General features: G+C 48.1%; 1 protein-coding gene across 8 annotated transcripts in view; it reads right to left on the reverse strand.

The window, feature by feature from the left end:
• Positions 1 to 22,664, reverse strand: part of DOT1L (DOT1 like histone lysine methyltransferase) — a 75,458-nt gene extending 52,794 nt beyond the window's left edge. For all 8 annotated transcript variants that reach the window (XR_009279713.1, XR_009279712.1, XM_058858639.1 and 5 more), the window contains exons 1-4: positions 22,491 to 22,664; positions 5,464 to 5,507; positions 2,996 to 3,070; positions 627 to 690 (exon numbers count right to left, since the gene is read on the reverse strand). Coding sequence is in view for 6 of the 8 variants with exons in the window: in XM_058858639.1 (XP_058714622.1) it covers positions 627 to 690; positions 2,996 to 3,070; positions 5,464 to 5,507; positions 22,491 to 22,571 (264 nt within the window). In the remaining 2 variants the exon portion in view is untranslated. The remainder of the gene's footprint in view (positions 1 to 626; positions 691 to 2,995; positions 3,071 to 5,463; positions 5,508 to 22,490) is intronic.
• Between the last annotated feature and the right edge of the window lie 477 nt (positions 22,665 to 23,141).

Raw genomic sequence — 23,141 nt, forward strand, 5'->3', positions numbered from 1 at the left:
ATTGCTCATGTTTTGCTTCCTCCAGTTCAACCTTTTCTGGGGGTAAGAGAACCAAAAAGCTCATTAAATTGGCCTGAAAAGAGATTACATTCTACTTTAGCCAGTGATCCCACAGGCCAGAGCAGCTGAACTATGGCAAGGAAATTCCTAAGCCATGGATCATTTCCACAACACACAGGAGAGTTCATATGGATTATTTAAGTACCCATAAGTCACAGATTTCCCCTGTGCAAAAGTCAATCTATATGAGAAATCCCTCTGTTAAATGCAGATAAACCTTTCCTTCCCCCTCAAGGCAAGTCAGCTATTTCCAAGTGCCAAAATAACAGTGCCAGAAGTGCACAAGGAAGAGCAACAGCTCTGAATTTGGGAATAAAAAGTGGTGTTTAATTCCCTTTCTTTCTGTAAGAATGTCCCTCCAATACTAACTCCTTGACTGCTCAGCTGTGATCAAGAAAATAAGTTTAATACCAAGCTCAAGCTCCCAAAAACCTGGAAGTGCTGGCTATTCCTGATGCCACAGGAACAGGTAGAATGGAGCACTGAGTCAGTCACAGCTTTCTGCTGCTCTTCCCTACCTGAATTCAAACACAAAAACCATGGCAGGGCCCAAATTCAGCACTTACCAACTGGTGGATGCTGTCGATGGCTCGGTTGTATTTGTCACACAGTCTCTGCATGCTCTCAAAGCTGAGGAGAGAACACAGGGGCAGCTCAAAACAGGCAGCTTCACAGGGAAAACCTTGGGCTTTTCCATCCTCTTGCCTAGTAGGTATTTAGGGTTTGTTTATCTCAGAATATGTAATTAGATTGTATGTAATTAGATGTATGTAACATAGATTTAAGACTTTGTTTCCTTTAAATAAAATCCTCATCAGACCATGGGGTACATGACAAATAATATTAGTTCCTTCATTATAAATCATGTTTTGAGTACAGTCCTTATCCTGGTAATGTTCTGTATTCTCAGAACCTCTTCTCCATATTTTCAGATGGACAGAAATTTAAGAGGTCTGTACATTTTTCTCCTTTTTGCTGTCATCTCTCCATGATAATCAGTCCTGAGACAAGCAGATGCTTTTCCAGAAATTCACTCTGGGACTGAAAATGCAGGCAGGGCCAGCCAGAACACAGCCTAAAACATCACCCATCAGGAAAGGCTGGGGATTGCTCCATGGGCTGCCTGGGATTATGGGCAGCCCAGGCAGATGCCCTAATGACACAAACTGAGAGGATTAAATCAATTCATCTCAGGCCAGGAAAGAAAGTATATTCCTGGGAACATCAGTTGTTACATAATCAGACCCACAAAGAGCAGCACAAACAATACAAGGAGTTACAGGAGTGACACCATTAAACCACAGGCACTCCCAAAGCTGGGAAGGGATGGAGAGGCCAAGGGACATCGAAGGGACACTTCAGTCTCTTGTGATCCTCAGGGTCACTACACTGGCCAGGACACCTCTCCCATGAGCTCTGCCCATTCCATTCCAAGCTTCCAGCTGCCTGTGCTTGTTTCCATGCTGGGAGAAGCAAGAGGCTGCAACAGGGTTTGTCTGCATTTCCATAACCTGCTGCTTCCCCTTCACATCCTTGGCTCAGCCCATCTGCTGCCAGTGATTTTTCTAACAAATTTTTTCAAAGGAAGAAAAAAATCATTACTAGAATTCCAGTTCATGACTTCCTTAAAAAGCTGCAGGAAGGTAGTGGGGGGTGACTTCAGGGAACAGAGGGGTTTCACTTTTATTCAGCATTGCTGCCAACCACACTGATGATCCCCAGTGAAACTGAGGATGCCAGAACCACAAAATTACAGTAATGCAGTTGCTGTGAGTAATCCACAAATCCACATTAATGGATTTTAATGACAAGGGATGCTTGACCTTGATTACTCCTTTTGAATTTTCCAGGAGGAATACAGGGACTAACAAGTCTTGCAGCGAAACAATTGAAAATTGAGAGAAGAGGAAGAAATAACTTCAGCAGATCATGACAGAAGCATCTGGTGCTGGGGAGGTTTGGGAAATATTCTTCCCCCCAAGGGTGCTGGGGCACTGAACAGGGAATGGGCCCAGCCCCAAGGCTGCCAGAGCTCCAGGAGCGTTTGGACAGCGCTCTCAGGGATGCTCAGGGTGGGGTTGTTGGGGGGTCTGGGCAGGGCCAGGGGCTGCACTGATGATCCCTGTGGGATCCAACTGAGGATATTTTGTGATTCTACTCACAGCAATGCAGTTACATCTGTAAATTTTCTTCTAACAGTTTAGTCATTCTGTGGACTTGGATAAATTCAGTCTTTCCCATGAAGGCAACCAAGGAGGTTTTTGTAAACTGCAGCTTGAGCATCCTCCCTTTTCCCAGTCTCAGTAGAGCCAAGTCCATGCACAGAACCTCAGAACTCTCCACAGACACACCACACAGGTCAGGACCTGCCTCTCCCAGCCAGGAGGGGAATATCCCATGAGAGACATTCATTCTGAACTGCTTGTGGGTAAGAATTCCCATGTAACTGAGGCACCTCAGAACCCCTCCAACTGCCCACAACACTGCTGGGAATTTCAACTTTTAATTCAGCCCCCATCCAGCAGGAAGGGGAGGGAGGAGAAGGTGCAGCTTCCACTGACCCCCAGCTCTGCCCTGCCCTGCTGTGAGCAGGAATTCCTGGTTACTACAGGAGTAGGAACCTCACTGCCATTGAGAGTCCCACCCTGGCTGCTCTCCAAGGGCACAGATACCGATCATTGTTTCACAGTGAGTAATTCAATGTACAGCAGAGCTGCACTGGAGCTGTGTGGAGTTTCCAATTATGTCCTTAATCCAACTGCCTTTGCCAATGTTGCTGTTACACATTTCCTACCAAAATAACTCCGGCAGAGCCTGAAGCCAGTTCTGAGAGAAAACTTCAGTTGGTAGTGTCTAAGAATAACCAGTTACACACTGGTTCACTACACCCCGTGCTGGCCTGAACTCCTGCTGGGAACAAAAACATTCCTCTCACCTTTTTGTATCATAGTCAATTAAAACATAGTTTTCCATGGCAAGCTTGAGATCTGGGATTTCTTCACAGACCCACCTGGAAGGAAAGAAGAAATAATGAATAGAGGTATTGCCAATTAAGTGTGATTTGTCTCCATTATGGACTGCTTTACATGACGAGAGGATACTGCAGCAGCCTTGGGAGCTCACAGTATTGTTAGAAATAAGGCAGACATCATGAGAAACTGCAACAGTTCACATTTGTACTGAATAAACAGCAAGATGCCTGTAGACACTGGCAGGAGCATAAAGCTTCAAAATGAGGTGATGAATGTATTCCACGTGTCTAAAAATACTCAAAGTCATGGCTGATGTTAATCTAACATAAAATGCAGAAGTGCAGCATTTCCAAAGAATTCTGATGCTGCAGGAAGCTTTGACAAAGCTGGAGAAGACATTTCCCACAGCAACCCAAAAACCCTGTCACCAACAGGATCGCCAGGATATTCTCCTCTATGGAGTGTCTAAACTGTTCTTACACCTCTCACACCCAATCAAACCACATTTTTAGGAGTTATTTTGATAAAAGACCCCTTTGTTAGTCTGAATTAACACAGCCCTGTGTGTTGTGGCCATCAGAAAGGGAAAGCACATGCCCACTTGCAGTGCATCTGACAATGGCAGCTCACAGGAGAGAGATTCACTTGTGGAATGGAGGAAGATTAATTCCCTTCAAAGGCAATTTAAAAGCCACAGAAGCTTTGCACACACTTTCCTCCACAAATATCAAATTGGAAAGCACTGTCAGCATCAAAAAACCCCACATCACAGGATGAATTCCAATAGGAATCCCAGAATTTCTTCCTTGTGAACTTTGCTCCATTCTTCACTGTTAAAATGGTGGGAGAAAAAAAAAAGGACTGAAGTTCCAACAGTTCTGTTCCTTCTGGCTGATTCACACATGGTTAATAACTACACAGGCCAGTGAAAACCAGAACTTGTTCATGTATGGCTTTCCCTCTTCTGGCATCTCCCATCTCCCCTAAAAGCACCAGGGCTCTCCCTGCAAACTTCTTACCCTTAAATCACAGGACCAGGCCATCAACAACTGCCTGCCAGCAGCTTGATCCTTGTGTCCCTTCCAGCTTGGGATATTCCATGATTCCATTGCCTGATGAGATAAAGGCTTCCTCACATTCTCTCACCCACCACTTTCACAACAACACTGTGGGCACTTTGCACAAGGCAAAGGCAGCACGAGAGCTTCTGACACTGAGTTCACACCAGCCTTGCTTAAAACACAGTTGTGAAACATTATTTGACCCAACTGGTTCCTAAGACAGCTTCCTTCTGCCTCCAGCTCAGAAAGCACCAACAACTCCAGCCACCCCCTCCAGCCCAAGCTCCCTTGGAAAGGGCCTTCTCCTCACCCCACTGACAAATGATGCCACAAGATCACAAGGCACAGGATCTTATCCCCACCAGTCCAAGCAAACTGGCAGCACCAGTGGCAGTGTTTTGTAGATAGGAAAAGAAACTCCTTTAAGAGAAAAGTTTTCAGTTCCAGCCTCATTCCACATCCTCTGCCACCCCAGACCATGGGAAATGCTCTGATTTCATGAGAGTGAGTGATGTTATCAAGCATTTGGCTCTCTCACACTCACACTGGGAGCACACAAGGCTTGCTACCACCTTTGCCATATGTGACTAAATTGAGATCAGGTGGTTCTACAGGTAAAGCACCTCCTCCCTCACCTGTATCTGCACTACCCAAGCATTAAAACCTGCTGCAGACACAGCCTCGAGCTGAGCCAAGGGCAGCATGTAAGGATCTAAAACAGTTAACAAGAACAGCTTTGTAATGGGGATAACTCATCCTCATCCCTCAGGTGTTTGGGGAATTCGTGTAGCATTTATTAAAAGTTGTTCTTTGGCAAGTCCCTTCCTAATCCTGCTGAAATAACAGCAAGTCACGTCCTGAGAGCCCGTGTTGGGAAATCCTCTGACTTTCTGCTCCTCACAGTTGTCTTTCACCTTTATCCTCCCATTTTCCCCACGCTGTTCCAACTCTATCAGCAGGATTAAGAGGAATGCTACAGGGAGATCATTGCCAAACAACCCAAATGCTGCAAGATCACAGCAACAGGGGAAACAGAGAGGGTGGGCAGAGGCAAGACCAAGACAAAACACATCAAGCCAAGGATATTTCCGTAACCTTGTCTGTCCAAAGCTCAAATACAAACTGCCACTAAAGCTGAACACCATCACTCATTTTTAACTCTGTTCAAAACAGAATGGAATATGGCAAGATAAAACAAAATCTATTTGGCAGGGAGCTCTGTATTGCAGCAAATTCAGCTTAGAAAATAACTCAGAGCTGCTAAATGGTAACTGCTGCCCTGCTGCTGCATCTCCTGACTCCAGACATCCCTTCCCAGAGCTGCAGAGAGGCACAGGAAGGGTCCCAGCCAGGCTGCACCGAGCACTTACCGAATTGTCTCAATAATTTCATGAGCAGCATCATGGTGTTTGTCCTGAAATTAAATAAAAAAAAGACATGTCAGGTGCTGTTTGTCAGGAGTTTACAGGAATCACAGTGGTTTAGAGGATACAGGTGCCAAGCATACTGGGAAAGGAGTCATTGAATTCCACCCATTAAAACGATCAAAAGGAGCCCTCTAAGAAAAAATAAAGCTTAAAGAAATGAATTTTTCAAGTGTCTCAGATTGATATGAAGGAACTGTCATTCTAGTTGTTTCTCTGTCATTCCCTGCAGTCAGGGACTGTGTGGCTGGGGATTATGTGACTGAAGCCTTTGGGGATTATTGGGATGCAGCAGGTACTTGACTGCAAATTCCCAATGAACAGCTGATTCCCTTGGCCCAGCAGCTGGCACAGGCTCCCAGCTCCAGATGGGCAGTGAGATTCTCACACAGGGAATGGCTTCCTAAAATAAAGCATCCAATAAACAGTGGGAACAGCAAAAACACCCTCAGAGCACACAGAAAAAGGCCTGGATATGCAGCCCTGCTCATGAACTGAAACCCAAACCTTGAGCATCACACATCCACACCAGGGTGAGACATGGAGGTTTGTTGATTTAATTTAGGGGTTTATTCAGGAGCAACAGAAGTGCAAGTGGGTTTAGCAAATTATTACAAATGCATGCTAAAAAGAGCCCTTGGAGCTGCATTTATATGCACCATTGTACAAAAAAAGTTCTATTTTAGGGAAGCCACAGGAGTTCCTTACACACACTGATGGATCCAGCTTGTGAAGCCCTAGTTACCAGAGTTCATCTGTACAAAGCTGGGGTAATATTTAGACATTTGTTTCTGCAAGTGGCTTTGACCTTTTAATTAGGAGTCTTGTATCTACAGCCCTTCCAGAAATACAAGTGCAATGGCTGCCTCAAATCATTTCCCTTCTCTTGTGCTGCAGCAATGACATTTCTGTAGAGTTACCAGGGGAAATTCTGTAGCAAAGGGCAGAGACAGGTAACAAAGGAGAGGACTGGAGGCAGGGGAAGGAAGGGAAGGGAAGAAGAAAACCACTGATGGTTGATGAGAGAAAATGATTGGATTATCTCATTTTCAAGACCTGGAAGGACACGATCTGAGTCAAATGGAAACATTTTCCATCGGTATCTCAGCTTTTCTATTTTTTAGGAGGAAACATACTTTCCCTTGTATAACCAGTTCACATACTTGGGATCAGCCAAGTTCTCATTCCAAGAAACCTGTACACAACCCTTTTGATGCCTGGTTAAAAATCTCAGGACAGATGGACAAACAGGCAAGAACTTCTGAGGTCTGCCATCCTTCCAGTGCCTTAAAGCAGCTCATAAACAGGAGGTAGAGGAAATTTTAATATGTGGAGTTAGTGACAGGACAAGAGGGAATGGCTTCCCACTTACAGAAGGAAGGGTTAGATGGGATATTGGGAAGGAATTGTTGGCTGGGAGGGTGGGCAGGCCCTGGCACAGGGTGCCCAGAGCAGCTGTGGCTGCCCCTGGATCCCTGGCAGTGCCCAAGGCCAGGCTGGACGGGGCTTGGAGCAGCTTGGGATGGTGGAAAATGAATCTAAATGATATTTAAGGTGCCTTCTAACCCAAATCAGTCTGGTATTCTGCACTAAAGCTATTTTAAAATAGAACTTAAAGAAAATTAGATTAAATTAGATTAGTTTTTAAATTAAAATAGAACTTTTAATTAAATGGATTTATTTTAAAATTAAAATAGAACTTAAAGAACTTAAATTAAAGAGAGAACCGTATTTTACCAGAAAAAAGCTCTACTTTTCAGATGACAAAAAGTTAACTCCAAATCTAGAAGTCATGCAGAACACTAAGGCAAGAAAACCAAATCATTCCAGTTACAACATGGAGAAGGAAAAACAGCCAACAACAGTAGCCAGGACACTTGGGATGGAACACACAGAGCCTGGAGCCCAGCACTGCCCTGGCCACATTTAACAGCTCACTGCTGCCACAGCAGCACCCCAAACATCACAGAATAGATCTGGGGCTCTGTTTCCTCCAGTCTCAGATAGCTCAAACCCTACAGAAAACAGCAGCATCCATAATCCAGTCTCCCAGGAATGTCAGGTAATTCTTTTGATAAATCTTGGCCTAGAAACCAGGGAAGCAACCAAACTAAAACCTGCTCCTGCCTCTCAGCGCACAAATAAAAGAGTGTGTTCTCTTTTCTCTGTGCACTGAAAGGAGGGCACAAGGAGGGAGGAGAACTTCTCTTTCTTCTCATTTCTTATCTGCCAAGTGTAAGAATAACCCAGGACAGCAGCTCATCCATAAACATCCCCCAGAAATGTTCACATTTCACTCCATGCAGAATTATCCCAGCAGAGCCCCCCTGGGCTGATCCAGCTCTCCCAGTAAAAACTGTCTTCCTGCAGAGTCAGAATTTGCTTTATCAACATAAGCACATTATACCGGAAAAGCGAATTCAGGCTTATTCTGATATAACCATTTCCTGGGAGGAAATCCTACTCCCCACTGCTGGGGCTGGACACTTGCAGTGTGAGCAGAGCACACAGAGACCCCTTGTCCTACAGGTCTTCATGAAAACACCCCTATAAGTGACAAAAAAATTCTAATTAACATATTCTTCTGTCTTGGGTTAAAAAGTAAAAAAGTCAATCTAAAAAATCATAATAATATATCACAATTCACATCTACAACTACAGATCAGCCAATTTAAGTGACTTTGCACAACCTCACCTGGAAACTCCAGGCAGAAGGGGCCTTTGAGCTTAGTTTGTGACATTATCTAGGAATAAAGAAATCCAAAGCAGTTCCACATCTACTGCTGCTGAACTTCCCATGCTGAAACACTTCCCAAGTTTACTGTGCTATCTAACAGACTTCAGCTGAGCAGAGAAGTTCCCAAGGTCTCAAGTCTCACAAAAAAAAAAAAAATAAAAATAAAAATAAAAACTTTTTAAAAATTAAAAAATAAATAGAAAATAAAAATATAAAAACCCAGTAGGATCTCCTACATTTCTTCAAAGCAGAGCTGGCTGGGGAAAGGGGAAACATATCTGAAGGGAATACAGAGCAGCTTCCCTTTTCCTAGAGAAACTTCCAGCCCCATTTCATCACTATGGTTGCATGATTTAATCAGAAAAGACACTGAAGAGCAACAGGCATCACATCCATGCTCAGGCAACTGGCTCAGACAGGGAGTCTGAGGCAACCAAAAGGCAAATGGAACTGAAACCCCCCCCAAAACCTGATCCTGCTCCAGCCTCTCTTATCAGCCTCCAAACCCCCCAAACCCTGATCCTGCTCCAGCCTCTGCCATGGATCTTCCAAACTCCCCAAACCCCTGATCCTGCTCCAGCCTCTGCCATGGATCTTCCAAAGTTCCCAAACCCTGATCCTGCTCCAGCCTCTGCCATGGCTCTTCCAAACTCCCCAAACCCCTGATCCTGCTCCAGCCTCTGCCATGGATCTTCCAAACTCCCCAAACCCCTGATCCTGCTCCAGCCTCTGCCATGGCTCTTCCAAACTCCCCAAACCCCTGATCCTGCTCCAGCCTCTGCCATGGATCTTCCAAAGTTCCCAAACCCCTGATCCTGCTCCAGCCTCTGCCATGGATCTTCCAAACTCCCCAAACCCCTGATCCTGCTCCAGCCTCTGCCATGGATCTTCCAAACTCCCCAAACCCCTGATCCTGCTCCAGCCTCTCTTATCAGCCACCAAACCCCCCAAATCCTGACCCTGCTCCAGGCTCTGCCATCAGCATCCCAAGCAGATGCACTGGTTCACTCAGACACACACCAGAGCTCGGAGCAGCAGCTTTAACCCTTTGGAGCCCCAGGGGATGAACACCAAATCCAGCAGCTTGGGAGGATGGATGGTGATCCCTGATGGCTCTGCTGCAGCACCAGCAGCCTGATCAACCTTACCCTGCATCCCCAAAGGTGGCCTGAAGCTTCTCCAGTTCAGCCATGGCTCTGAGTTTGGGGTTTTTGGCTCAGTTCAGGTGTTTTATATTATTTTTCCCAGCTGCAGTGCCCATGACTCAGGTTGCAGGCAGGTTGTGCTCGTGTGTCGTGCTGGACTCTGACACCCACAGGGCTTTGGCAGTGGAACCTCCTGGGGAAGAGCCTCCCACAGACTCCATCAATCCTGGAATCCCGCGTGCAGAAGCCTTTTGGCTGAGGCTCAAGCAGCCTCTGTGTTCTGTTCCCAGTCACGAGATGAGATGATGCCACCACGGTGCTCCCTGTCACAAAGAGCAGCTCCATTCACCCTCCTCCTCTCCAGGCTGCTCTCCCTCCCTCCCTCCCTCCTCCCTGCACTGGAGGGGATGGAGCACACTACGTGCTGCTCCTGGCCTGGGTGTACTTTCCAATGTTCCTGTACTTATGTCGTCTGAGAGGCCCTTGGAATCTTCTGAGCCACATAAATTGAAGCTTTTCACAATCACCCTTATCTCTTTAATATGGAAAGTATTTAAAGTAAGGAGTTGCAGTCTGCAGTAATTATTGAGACTGCCCAAAGCTCTTCACAATAAGTTTTAAACAAACCGAAGTTAAACACACATTGAGTTGTTGCAGCCAACCCCTCTCCAGCTGAACTTTTCACAGAGTTCTGTCTTCAGCCTAAATGCTGAATTTTAAATTGAAACGTGAGTTCCCAGAGAAAGTTCAATAGTTTCTGCCAAGATATTTCATTGGAAAAGTAACAGAAAGAAAGCAGACACTTTCTCAAAAGTCACTTCAAAGAGCATCCAACATTTTATGGAAAACACTGGAGTACAGTTCCAGCCAGCAGGACTGAACAGCTTCACACTTGCAATTCCTACAACAGGTTTCTCCAGCCACATGTTCCTACAACTCTGAGCACAGGAGTCTGGAGCCAGGAACACCCCACTGCAGGAACTCTGAGCACACCAGTGCCCCCAGCACACAAAGCTCCTGTCCCACACACACAGAGCTGAGTCCTCCTACAGACACCAACTCCTCTTGCCCTTCAGGCCATTGAGGCTGGACCACAGAGAAATTTTTAAGAGTTCAAGCTTTCCCTTCACCTCCTCATAAAAAAGACCTTTCGTATCTTGCAGAGAAGCCATAATATGTGATTTGAAAGCCAAATAAGACAGTGCCCAAAAGCTCTTTCCAAATATGTGTACTGAAGCAACCATTATCTTTTTCTATAATCACATTCTTTGTTTGTTAACACAAATTTAAAAATCACCAACATGACCAGAACTCAGTGCACTGGGCACTGCCCAGGCTCCCCAGGGAATGGGCCCGGCCCCAAGGCTGCCAGAGCTCCAGGAGCGTTTGGACAGCGCTCTCAGGGATGCTCAGGGTGGGGTTCTTGGGGGGTCTGGCCAGGGCCAGGGGCTGCACTGATGATCCCTGAGGGTCCCTTCCAGCTCAGGATATTCCAGGACTCAGCAGCACTCACAGCTTTTCCTCTGGCACCAGGGTGAGAAAACTAAAGCAGCCCCAGTAACACATATTATATACACAGAGATCAGTGTGCGTGACAGGATCAGCACCAGCCACAGCTCAGTTATCTCTGCACAACTTTGTTCCACAAAACACCAAATTCTACTAGAAACAACCAAATCAGACATTTCTACAAGAGCAAGGTAAGGTATAAATGTTTGCAACATTTTTGTTACAAGCTGGTTATTGGAACAGTTTGTGATTCCCCCTGAATACAAAGCCCCACCTCCCTCCTCCAGGTGTGGCTGCTTTGGTTACATCAAATTTTCAAATTAACATCCCTTAAGATACTTAAATGTCAAGATTTTGATTTAATTCTGTGTTCCAGTACCATATCCCAGACTCCTGGGTGTGTTTGTACAGAACAGTTATCCTTCAGTGAAACAAACCATATTCTAAAGTGAATCTATAACCTAAAGCAACAGTTTTAAATGTTCTGGTTTCCATCCTCAAACACAAAGAACTTGTGTTCAGTTAAACTGGGCAGCCAGCGCTGCCTGGAGCAAGGAATACCACCCCAAGCACCCTTCCAAATTTACAACTTTTTTATTTGGATTCTTCTTACAAAATTGTGCTTAGCCTTGAGGTAAGCCTAAATTAGGGCTTGAGGGTGAGCACCATATTTTTCTAAATCTTATTTCCCCACATGTCAACTTACACCTTATCCAGGCTGGACAGGGCTTGGAGCACCCTGGGATAGTGGAAGGGGTCCCTGCCCATGGCATGGGATGGGACTGGATGAGTCTAAGGTCCCTTCCAACCCAAATCTGGGATTCCATGATTCTCTGAAAGTGAGATCTTTGTGAGATCTGATCATCTACACAGCACAGGTAGTGAAAAGGTGGCCCAAAAAGCCTGCAGACCTGAGCAGTGAACAAATGGTTTAAAAACCTGGATAAGTTCTTGGAGAGAAAAAAAAAAAAAAAAAAAAGGAAATACAACTCAGGTCCCTCATTCTTCATTCACTCTCCCAGCACCACACAGACTTATGACCCCTTGTCTCCTCTTCATAGGCAGGAACATTCCTGGGCACAGCTTTGGTTGCCCAGACTCAACAGACCCACACCAAAGCAACCCTTGCCCTTTCAGAGCCAGTTCTGACTCCCCAGACCACGCTTCCTCCCCTCAAAACAGCCCAGGTGACCAAAGCAGCTCTTCAGAAATGTGAAAAGCAGCTGTGGTCAAACAGGGGCAAAGCAGGAAGGAGAGATCTCCTACAGCTTTCCCCTGTCCACCAGATGTGTGAAAACCAAAGCTGAAACAAGGCAGTTACAAATAAATCAATGGCAACACTTGTGTACCTTTTAATGACCCTGTCTGGATACACTCCCAGCACTCCAAAGTAACACAGCTCCTCCTCCCAAATCCTGAACACTGACCCCACTCATGGATTAACAGAAGTCATTCGGATTTGCCAAATTCTGATCTCCACACGACCCATTTAACTCGCAAAACAAAAGAGGTCAGTCCCACCAGCCCCTGGGTTTAAACAACAGCTTGGTTGCCTGCAGTGGCAGCTCTCTCTCCCCAGGCAGCAGTCCATAAATCCAAAGGAGAGGATGTTACAGCTGCAGACAAGATGGTTAGCAGAGATCAAAAAGATGGATTAGGAAAAGCCAATCAATCTTGCAGAAGGCTGGTGGGACAAGTGCTTCTTTCAAGGCCCTCGCTTCCCTCCATCTGGGGAGGATGATAAGGGTTTCTCTGGACACCAGGAAAGGCAACATGAGCCACTGCAGCTGCAGCTTCCCTTGAGCCAGGAAAGATCCAGCATTCTGTGAGGCACAAGGATGCCCTCACAAACCAGGGATTTCAGCCTGTCAGAAGTTTGTGTTCCTCTTCCCACAGGGTTTAATTTCATTTAACCCACCTAGGGAGATCCACCAGCACAGTCCCCCTGCCCAGAGCACATCCATGGCCAGCACACCTGAACACAGGAGTCACAGGAGTCTGTGAAAAGCCAGAGCCCTTCCAGCCACTGCAGCAGCCAGGAGCTGCTCAGTGAAGGGAGGATCTTGGGTTCCATGTCCTGCCAGCTCTGCCTTCCACCTCATTGCATATTAAGGTGTTTGCCTTGTCTTCAAATACCAGTTAAACCTTGAGTAAGGGAAAGCCAGCTCCATGCAGTATTCCATACTGGATAGCGAGATTCAGTTTAATATTACCAGATTTTATCCCAAATCAAGATTGTGCTATTTTAGCTTCCATAGCAACAACCATAGCACAATTTTTCTTACCTAGACAGACAGGGACCAAGAGTCTCCTTTGAACCACCCAATTACTGTCATTCCCTTAATCAAGAAAGCACAAGGACATTCACAAGAATACATTTTTATTAGAATGTATAAAAAGAGATCTCATACAGAGAACACCTTGTATCCATACTTTTCATCCCAGTTTCAAGGAAGAAAAGACAAGGGAAGGAAGAGCTCCCAAGACTGCATTTGGAAGCCCATCTCACACACAGCAGGAGGCAGAGCCTGAGGTAGTTTCAGTAGTTTCTAAGTTACTGTCACACAAAACCAAATGTAAAACATGGTGGTCACTATGGCCTCCTTAATGGCTACATAAGAACATTTAAATGAAAAGAAAGGGTTGGCCCAAGAGCCAAAATAAACTAACAGAGGAAACAGGCATTGGGAAAGAAGATCCAAACTGCTCTGGATAATCATTTAGTGTGGTTGCAACAGGGATTGCACTTTCACTGCTGCTACTTCAACCACAGTACCACAGTTTTGCCTTTCCACAGAGCAATCCCAACTGTTGCTACGGACACTGCACAGATGCAGGAGGGAATGGTTCCCCTGGTACGTGCAGGAGGGGCTGTGTCAATCCATTAACATGCAATCAGCCTGCAGGAGTGTTGGAGGCACACCGGACAGTCACAGCAGGATGAGCTTCCCCAGCATGAGCCAGACAAAAGAAGTAATTCCACTATGCAAAAAAAAAAAAAAGTTTAAAATAATGTTTATGTTAAAATACGTAGGGCAATGCAATTATTTTGGTAAAACAGCAATTCACAATGGTCAAATCAGCAATGGTGTGTCCTACTGCCCCCTCCCAGGTGAGTTTTAGGCAGTGACACACCCTGCCCACACCAAGGCAGCTGGAAGCACTGGGCAGATGCTCTGGTGATGCCATGTGCACATGCACAAGAACCCAGCAATGCTCATTCTGGGACAGAGGGAACTGCTGAGCTTTCACTCCCTGAAACTGAGGAAGACAGCCCTGCCACCCTTTCAGACAGTTTAACCCCACTCAGCCACCTGCCTGCCACCACTTCCCCAAAAGTCACCTCTTGCTCTGGGCCAGCAGCGCCTGTGTTCACACACAGCAGAGGCAGGGGAGGCCTAAACTAAAACTAAACTTTTGTGGGGTTTTGGTTCAGTTCCCTTTAACCAGACCAACTCACAAATACTGTTCAAAGGATGAGAGCAGCTCAGGCACAAGGGAACAGAGATTACAAGAGTCATTTCTACCTGCAGATGTCCCAGCTGCAAACTGCACATGGGGGAAATACCCCACCCATGCAGGTACAGGGGAGCACAAAACATCTCTGATCCTCCACACTGCCAGAACAAACCTTCACACAGAACCCAAGGGAAGAAATGAACACACAGTCCCAAAATTGGTGCCAAAAGCAGCCACCATCTCCTTCACAAGCCCAGGGTCTTCCCACACCCTCAGTGGGAGCTGGGGGGAAGCTCAAGGCACAGCCTGAGCCCCATCTCCTGCAGGGAAAACTGGTGAGACAACAGCTTAAACAACCACTTTATATTCTGTAAAGATAATTCAGTCTTGGACAGCTCAGAAATTCTGTTCCTACTTTAAACACATAAATATTCCACATAACTGAAATTAGCAGCAAAACCTTGTACTCTTTCTGAAGCCCACTGGGAATGGAGTTCTGTTAGGTACAAAAAAAATAAAAAATAAAAAGATAAATATATATATGGGGTTTCCTTTATAAGCTTCAACTTTTGTAGCAGAACAGTGATCCTGTGGAGGTTCTGAACAGCAAACATCAACTTCCAGCCACCAACCATTTCCACAACCTTTTACTTTAAAAGACTTATAAATGACTATACAATATCACAATGTATTCTTCACAGATTGCAGAATTTCAAATGACTGCTGTAAGGGGCAGGGATGGAAGCCAAGGTAAGATCCACAAAGACTCCAAACCCAGCTCCAGAGCTCAAAGGGCACCCTGAGCCAGCACCTGATCTCCCAGGACTTGTTGCCAACAGATGTGGGAACCAGAGGGAACCACCTGCAGCCCAGAGGGAATCCAGCTGAGGAATGAACGAGATGCCTCAAAAGCTCACAGTTGTTAGAATTTTAGTGTCAAATAATAATAATAGTGCTGAACTCCAAGAAGTAAATGACTCATTAATGCCAAAACCTCAGGAAACTGCTCTTCACAGTACCCAGAAAAAACAAAGAAACACTATTAAAACCCATTAATTTTTACTCAGAAATTTAATTCAGAACTATCTGTAGTGTTTGATTCAGAAAAGTTTTCCAATGCTTCATTTATCTGTCTTCAGAAGTTCCTTAGATTTTTCATCCAACACTACAAAGTTCTTTCAGTGTAAGTTTTTAGAAAACTCTCATTCACTTGTGAAATGAAACAAACCAAAATACTCTGAACTCCATCATTTCCTGCTGTAAAATATACTCACCCTCTTCCTATGCTCTAAAAATAGTCTCTACTTGATTTGATAGCTCTAGCAGCATGTGGCCAACTTTTCTATTCAGTTTTATTTCTTGTTTCTCTTCAGTGTTGGTTTTGTCCTTAGTAATTACCATTAAAGTAAATATGTTCACAATTCCTAACACGAACTTTTCCTCCTTCTGTGGATCCTTCTGTTAGGAAGGAGAAAATAATTGAAGTAGGAATATGTTGAGACACCTTATGATTATCAATCTGTGATAAAAGACACTGCAAGGGACAAATAAACTCACCCTACCCCTGGTCCTTGTGTTGATCATTACAGTGCAAAACTTTAATCAGACAGTTAAAGGTTAACTCAAAGCAGGAAGAAAAAAAGCAAGTCAATGAGAAAGGGGAAAAAGAAAGAAGGAAGAGTACAAAAGTAGACATATGGATGTCTGGGGAGAAGGGTGATTAAATCCCCCGTAAATCTCACATACCAAGAGGTAAGATATTTTGCCTAAATTCCCAGAGGCAACACAATTCAGTCCCGTATCTGAGACTTGAAAGGATAATCATCTCCATATATAATAAGGCTGCCATGAAGAACAAGAGCTGGAGCTGCATGTGGGGGCATGGATTTCCCTTGGCACACTGAAAGCTTTCAGTGCTGTGTCCAACTGGAGCTGATGGGTGAATTTTTAGGTAGATAAATCTGAATTGCCTGAGCTGGAACTTTGGCTGGGACAGGAACATTAATCCTCACTCATCTGCTGATGAATGAAAGGGGGAAAACAAGCAGTCTTGGACAGCTACTCTGTCTTTCAACAGTTGCCTTTCAGATAAATCAGTTATATAAAAAAATAAATACTAGTGTGGTCTTAAGATGCAAGACAAGAGACCAACTTTCACTTTTCAAACTGGGGGAAAAAAAAAATGTCTGTTAACTGAACTCATGATTTATCTTCTACCCAATGGGTCAGAGCTTGGAACAAAAGGAGTTTGAGAACTGAACAAGCACCGATTGTCACTCAGGGCAAGTTCTACTTCAAAGGGCAAAGCCCAGAAGGAAGCTGCTCCTCTGTGCTGCCCACGTGCTGCACAATTAACGCTGTAGGGCTCGTCTGCCCCCCAAGAGCACATCCCTGAGCCCGCTGGCACTGCGGAAAAAGGCAGAAAAAAATGATATAACTGTGCCAACTCTGTGATCTGCTGGGCAGTAGAGAAACCCAAGTGCTTTAGAAATGACTGAGTCAATATTTCCCAGTTTCACGCTGCTCGCTCTCTTCCCACTCCAGGTGTTTTTACAAGTGGGGAGGGCAGGCAGAGAGAGAGAGGTGCTGAGAAATCGGAACTGTGCTCAGGCGTTCAAACCTCTCCTCGCTAGACAAGCTTTTCTAAGTGATTAGTCATCCCCACAAGCATTTCCCAATAAGCTGCATCAACAGCAGCGGGGGGAAACCCCCCGGACTCAGCCACGGCTGCCGAATTTCTGGGCGATTACTCAGGGGGTGAGGAGGTTTTGGCCTGGCAGAGGCAGAGCAAGTTTCCTCCTCTGCCTCCTTTGTAGGGCCGGCTGCCCCGGGCAGGCCCTGACTCACATTTCACGGAGCAGGGCGGGGGGCCGCCTCTCAAAACACTGAAACATTTTTTTCCAGCCCAGATCTCTCCAGCGATCCCGTTCCCAGAGCCGCCCCACACACAGCTCCACAGGCAACAACACTCCCAACCGCAGGGAGGATCAGGGGGGCTTCACCTTCCCCCTCCAGCACAGGCTGATCCCAGGGAAAAGCCAGGAGCACACACAAAACGTGTTTTCCATCAGCTCATCCCACAGCAGTGCAGTGGGGTATGGAATAAGGATGGGATGGATCTGTGGCAGGGGGCAGGATGCACAGGACCACCCTCAGCAGCAGGGCAGCTCCAACCCTAAGGGAACAATTCAGCTCCTCTTTAGGTCCTTCCCAAATTCATCTACAGCACCATTCTGTGGCACTCCCACACCTGCCCTGCTGCCTGGGAAGTCAAAGCCAGGCATCACAGAAACTCTTCCCAGGAAAGCTGAGTGACACGCACAGAAAAAGAGGATTCAATTCTCAAACAAGGTTTGTTATTCATCTCCATCGTTGATCTTTAATTTCAAAGGTGACAATCCCCGATGGGCTGTGGTTTTCATTAACACTCCCTGCCCTTGAGGTCTCCCTGCACAGCACATTCCTTTGGTGACAGAATGGTATCAGCTGGATCACGACAGTAGAGAGGGAAAAAAAAAACCCAAAACCCACACTCTGCACCCTCCCACTTGTACAAACTCTAGTAGTAAGAAGCTTGTATCCCATTACTCCCATAGCAGCCACACACACACCTCCAGGTGCAGGGTGATGCTCTGACAACACTCAATTAGAAAATGAGAATTTTCTTGCCATCACAGCTGAGTGGAAAGTCAGCAGTAAGGAAGAGGAACACAGACAAATAAATTAATAATTCAAGCCAGACTTCTCATCACAGGTGCTAATTTGGAGGTTTAAGCTCCAGCAGCTCAGGGCAGAGGCATCTCCTCACCACCCTAGTAAGATGTGCACAGTGGCACCATCAGGACTGTCCCCTCCTGGGACAGAGTCAAAGGCTGGAAAAAGGGACTAAAATTGGTAGATTAAAAAAATGGTATTCCCATATGGTAACTAGGGCAGAAGGTAATTCTTGGCTGTGAGGGTGGTGAGGTCCTGGCACAGGTTGCCCAGAGCACTTGTGGCTGCCCCAACCCCTGGACATGTCCAAGGCCAGTTTGGACAGGGCATGGAGCAACCTGGGATATTGGAAGGGGGTGGATCCTTTGGGCTTTAAGGTCCCTTCCAAGCCAAACCATTCCATGATTGCGTGATCCTATACCCAGAGTACAACGCTATTGGGATCCCCAGGGGCTGCAGGAGTTCCCAGCACTGTCACAACTCAACCCCCTGGCCCTTGCAAGTCAAACAGGGAGAGGGGAACACAACCCACAACAACCTGATGCACAAGGATGCTTGCAGCCACTTTCCACAGGAATGCCACCCCACAGGGAACAGAGCACAACAGACAATGCCTCACTCTGAAACTGGAAAACACCTGCACCCAGCAACATTGAAAACTGGAAAGGACTTGCCACAAGAGCCCTGCACAAGCAGGCTCCCCCTCAGCACCTGGCTGTGCCTCCTGTCCCCGCTCAGCACTGACACCGATCACTCTGCCAACCCCAGCAGTGCAGGCCTTAAGGAGAGCAAATGAATGAAGCACAGTGTTGTCCTCTCTTTGACAGACTGCAAACAGGCTTTTCCACATTCACCAGCTCTGTGCTGCAATAGGGTGCAGTTCAGCTAACATTAATTCTGGGGACAATTATCAGCTTCAGCAGCTCTGAACCTCCTGTTCCTCAGCTCTCTGTGCAAGCAATCCCTCCCTGGTGCCACAGATATATCAGCAGAACCCTGCCAGACCAGACTGTAGAGCTGATCCACTCCACAACATCCCCACCTCTTTCTCCCTCCTGCACACACAACAATCTGTGACTCTAAGCAGGAACTTGTCAAGAGTTCAAAGTATAACCTGAGACACCTCACGGATCAGGCAGACCTTACAGTGGTATAAAATGAAAAATCTTCACATTTAAACCTAATTCATATTCAAATTTAACTATAGTAAAAGTCAGAGACAAGAGAATGAACCATTTTAAGAAAAATCTCTGGGGAAAAAAAATAAGTATCTGCAAGTCTTAAAACTACACAAGGGGACTTCACCCCTTGTACTTTTCAGAACTAAGTAATGAGTACCAAGTTATGCTTAGAAATACTTGAAGTATAACTGAAAACGCCATCATCCTCCACCAGCAGTAGCCTATTTAAGACCAGTTAGATCCATTAACTCCAGTCTCTCAGCCAAATACTTCCTTTATGCAGGCCTGTATCTTTCGTAGCATCAAAATTAAAATTTTAACACTGTATCCCTGGTCTCTTGACAACCTGGCACGAGCAAAAAGTGGGGCAAGTACGTGGGAGCCGAGGAGTTAACCAGCACACAAAAGAGTACACTCACTTCAGCTCTGATTAAGCGGGGCAGTCACAAAAACAGAGGTCAACATCAGAAAATATTTTGTGAGTCATGAGGAGAGATTACTCACCATGCACTATTCAACTTACTCATCACAGTGTGGCACGGCCAGCACGGCTCACCACGGCTTCATTAGGGCACCGTGGCCTTTCCTTTGAGGCGGCGGAAGGCGGGGGAAGGAGCCGCACTTTCAGTTTTGTGTGGAAGGCAGTGGGAGGCTGGAGCTGCACCACCACCGCCACTCTCTCTCTCCTCCCACGGCCCTAATTAGACTCGAAGGGAAATACATGTTTCACATCAGCCTCCCCGGCTCTTTTAGCATCCCAACAAGCGCCGGGTTGTCAGCCGGGCTATTATCCGGACTCAGCAGTCTGGAGAGACCCCACTTTTCCTATTATACACGAAATAAGCAGCAACCCGGCAATAAATGAGACACGGTATTAATCCAGGCGTCCATTAATAGGAGAGACCAGCCTTCTACGCAGCAACACCGACGCCGCTAATTTGAGATGTAGTAAGAGCATAAAAATAGCCAAGTTACTCAAGGCAGGGTTACATCACACCACGGAGCCCGGGCACGCAGCAGGTTCACACTACAGAGCCTCGGATGTTGGGAAAGATGACTCCCCACCGCTGCTGCTGCTCTCACCAAAAATAACCAGCCGGGACCGTGAGTTTCCCGTTCCCTTTCCCTCCAGCTCTCCTCGGAAAACACATCTCAGAGTCCAACAGGAAGCAACGAGAACGCTACTAAATAAAAACTTGAAGCGTGCTGTGGTTTTTCCCCTCCCTTCAGCTATCCCACCTTGCTTCCTCGGAACCACGAGCGGTGAAACTAAGAAATGTTCTGCTTACGTCAAAGCGAGCCGAGCTCTCCCGGCAGCTCGGGGCCGAGCCAGCGCGGGGAAAGCGCGGCTGCAGTTCAGCAGAGCACGATGTCAGCAGGCCAAGCGCTGCCACGGACACAGGGATTTGTTTGCAGAGCCCCAGGGTTCAGCAGGAGCAGCGGCCAGCGCTGGGGTGTGCGTGTGTGCGAGCACGCCTCGGCAGCGCTCCATTCCCCGGAGCTGCGGGGCGCGATGCTGCGCGGCTCCCGGTGAAACATCCACAAGGGAATTACTCTGGAAAAGCTGGCAAGGCCAAGCGGACGGTTTAATAGAAGGATGTTTGGGGTTTGTGGTGTTTTTTAGTACATGGGGAGGATCACACTCCCCCCACCACCCCCATCCCCATCCGCTGCGTTTCTGATTAACCGAGAAGAAATTCTATTTATTCTGCCATCCTCAAAAACAGCTGCTCAAGCTTTCCCGAATCAACTAAATCCTTATTTCCCATGCTGCAAAACACACGTTTCACCCTTAAATTAAAGGGCGGGGGGGTTCGGTTTTTCGGGTTTTAAGCCCGTAGGAATCTCTGGGAACAGACATAAAACATCCCTCCCTCCCAGAACAATCCCTATCCCGCGTAATCTTTAACCTCCGCTTCACACAACCCGCTCGGGGAGGGGGGTGGAGGGGGAGACACGAGTTAATATTTGGCGAGGAAAAAACCGAACCCGGTCATCGCTTGTACTTTCAGTTTCTGACAATTTGAGCAGAGCGCGCGCCCGCCAACACTGACAGAGCTGCCCAAACAGGAAAGGCTGCGATTAACCAGTGTGTGCTGGGAGACGCGCCGGCAGCAGCACGCCAGCCTGCATGGAGGATGTTTTGGAAAGGCACGGCTACAGCAGCAGCCTCGCAAGGCAGGCGGCAGATAGGAGCAGGCAGCCGTCTCCCCCTGCCACGAGCGATATATTCCTAATCACTCACACACAAGCGATTGCCAAAGCGAGCAACAACATCAGCAGTATCAGCTGCCCCAGCCTGTGCGTCCCAGCGTGTTCTCGCCGGGAAACGGCTCACGTACAACAGCACAGCCTGGAACGCAGGGATAATCAACAGTGCCTGCGCCAAGTAAACATATAGTGAGACGTTCTGCCTTTGCAAACTGAGCTCCGAGGGGCTACATGCAGTTAGGGAGAGAAATTGCTCAAGGGTTGATAGGAAGCCTACACACATCCAAAAATACCCTCCCCGGAGCCTTTCGCCTCTCGTGGGATTGTCACTAATTTGAACATGGACATTGTTATCAAGGTCACACATCGCTCGTCCGGGCTCGGGAGAAAGTCGGGCAAGTTAAGGAAAAACGCCGCTCGGTAGCTAAGCAAGGACAAGTGACATGTTATTTAGAAGCACGAGGATTGCGGCTGGCTCGAATTCTGCTCGGGATAAATAAAAGGGGAGCTCCAAGGGCACGGCTGGAGGGGACTGGCGGCAGCCCCGGACACCAGCGCTGCCTCCAGACCCACGACCGCCGCTGGCCGCTGTTTATTCCCACTCTGCGGCTGGTCCTGGGGGTCCCCACGACCACCCGAGGCCATCCATAATTTAAGCGCTATTCCCCCATCCAGAATCCCTGGATTCCACCCTGCTCGCAGCAGCACCGGTTATTAATCAGTTACACGAGCCCAGCGCGAGGAAAACACGAAAACTTTTCATTAACCAGTCCTCCTCCTCCCCGCCCTTCGGTTTAGTCAACCAATTATAAAATGAAATTGGGGATTTGACTTCCAGGCGAGCAGCGGCGGCACCCGGGGCCGGGGCTCCGGGGGGGTTCCCGCACGAGGGGCGATCACCCCGATGGATCCCGGGAAGGGCCGGCGCTGAGGGATCGCCCGGCGGCTGCCAGGGCCGGGGCAGGGCCGGGGGCGCTGACAGGGCGCGGGGCAGGTGCGGGGCCGGGCCATACTCACGTAGACGGGCAGCGGCCAGGGGTACACGGCGGGCTCGGCTCCCACGGGCGACTTCAGCCGCAGCTCCAGCCTCTCGCCCATGTCGGCAGCCGGAGGACGAGGCGGCGGCGGCCCCGCACCATGCTAGAGGGGCCGGCCGGGGCGGGGTGCGGCGGCCGGGCCGGGCCGGGGGCGTGGGGCGGTGCGGCGGGCGGGGGGCGGCGGGAGCGGCGGGGAGGGGCGGCCGGTGCCGGGGGGGCGGCGGGTCCCGTCCCTCCCTCTATTGTCGTTGGCGGCTCGCGGGGCTCTCGGGCGCCGCCGCCATCTTGGGCCGGCGTGAGGCGAAGCACAATGAGGCGCCGGGGCCGGGCCGGGCCGGGCCCGAGCGACGCGACAGACGCGGGGAGGGGGCGGGCGGGGAGAGGGGCGGGCGCGGCCCCGCGGTCCCTCCCCCCTTCCCTTCCCTTCCCTTCCCTCCCTCCCCCCCTGTCCTCAGCTGCCCCCGCACCGCGCGCGCTCCCGCGGGCCCCCCTCCCCCCCCTCCGCGCGCGGGATGCGGGCGGGGGTCGCGCGCGGAGGGGGCCGGGAGCGAGCGGGGACGGGGCGGTGTGACACGGCCAGGGTGGCACCCGGCACACGAGGGCAGGACAGGCTGCAGTGTCACACGCGTGT

This window comes from Poecile atricapillus, chromosome 28 (assembly GCF_030490865.1).
Source record: "Poecile atricapillus isolate bPoeAtr1 chromosome 28, bPoeAtr1.hap1, whole genome shotgun sequence".
NCBI lineage: Eukaryota > Metazoa > Chordata > Aves > Passeriformes > Paridae > Poecile > Poecile atricapillus.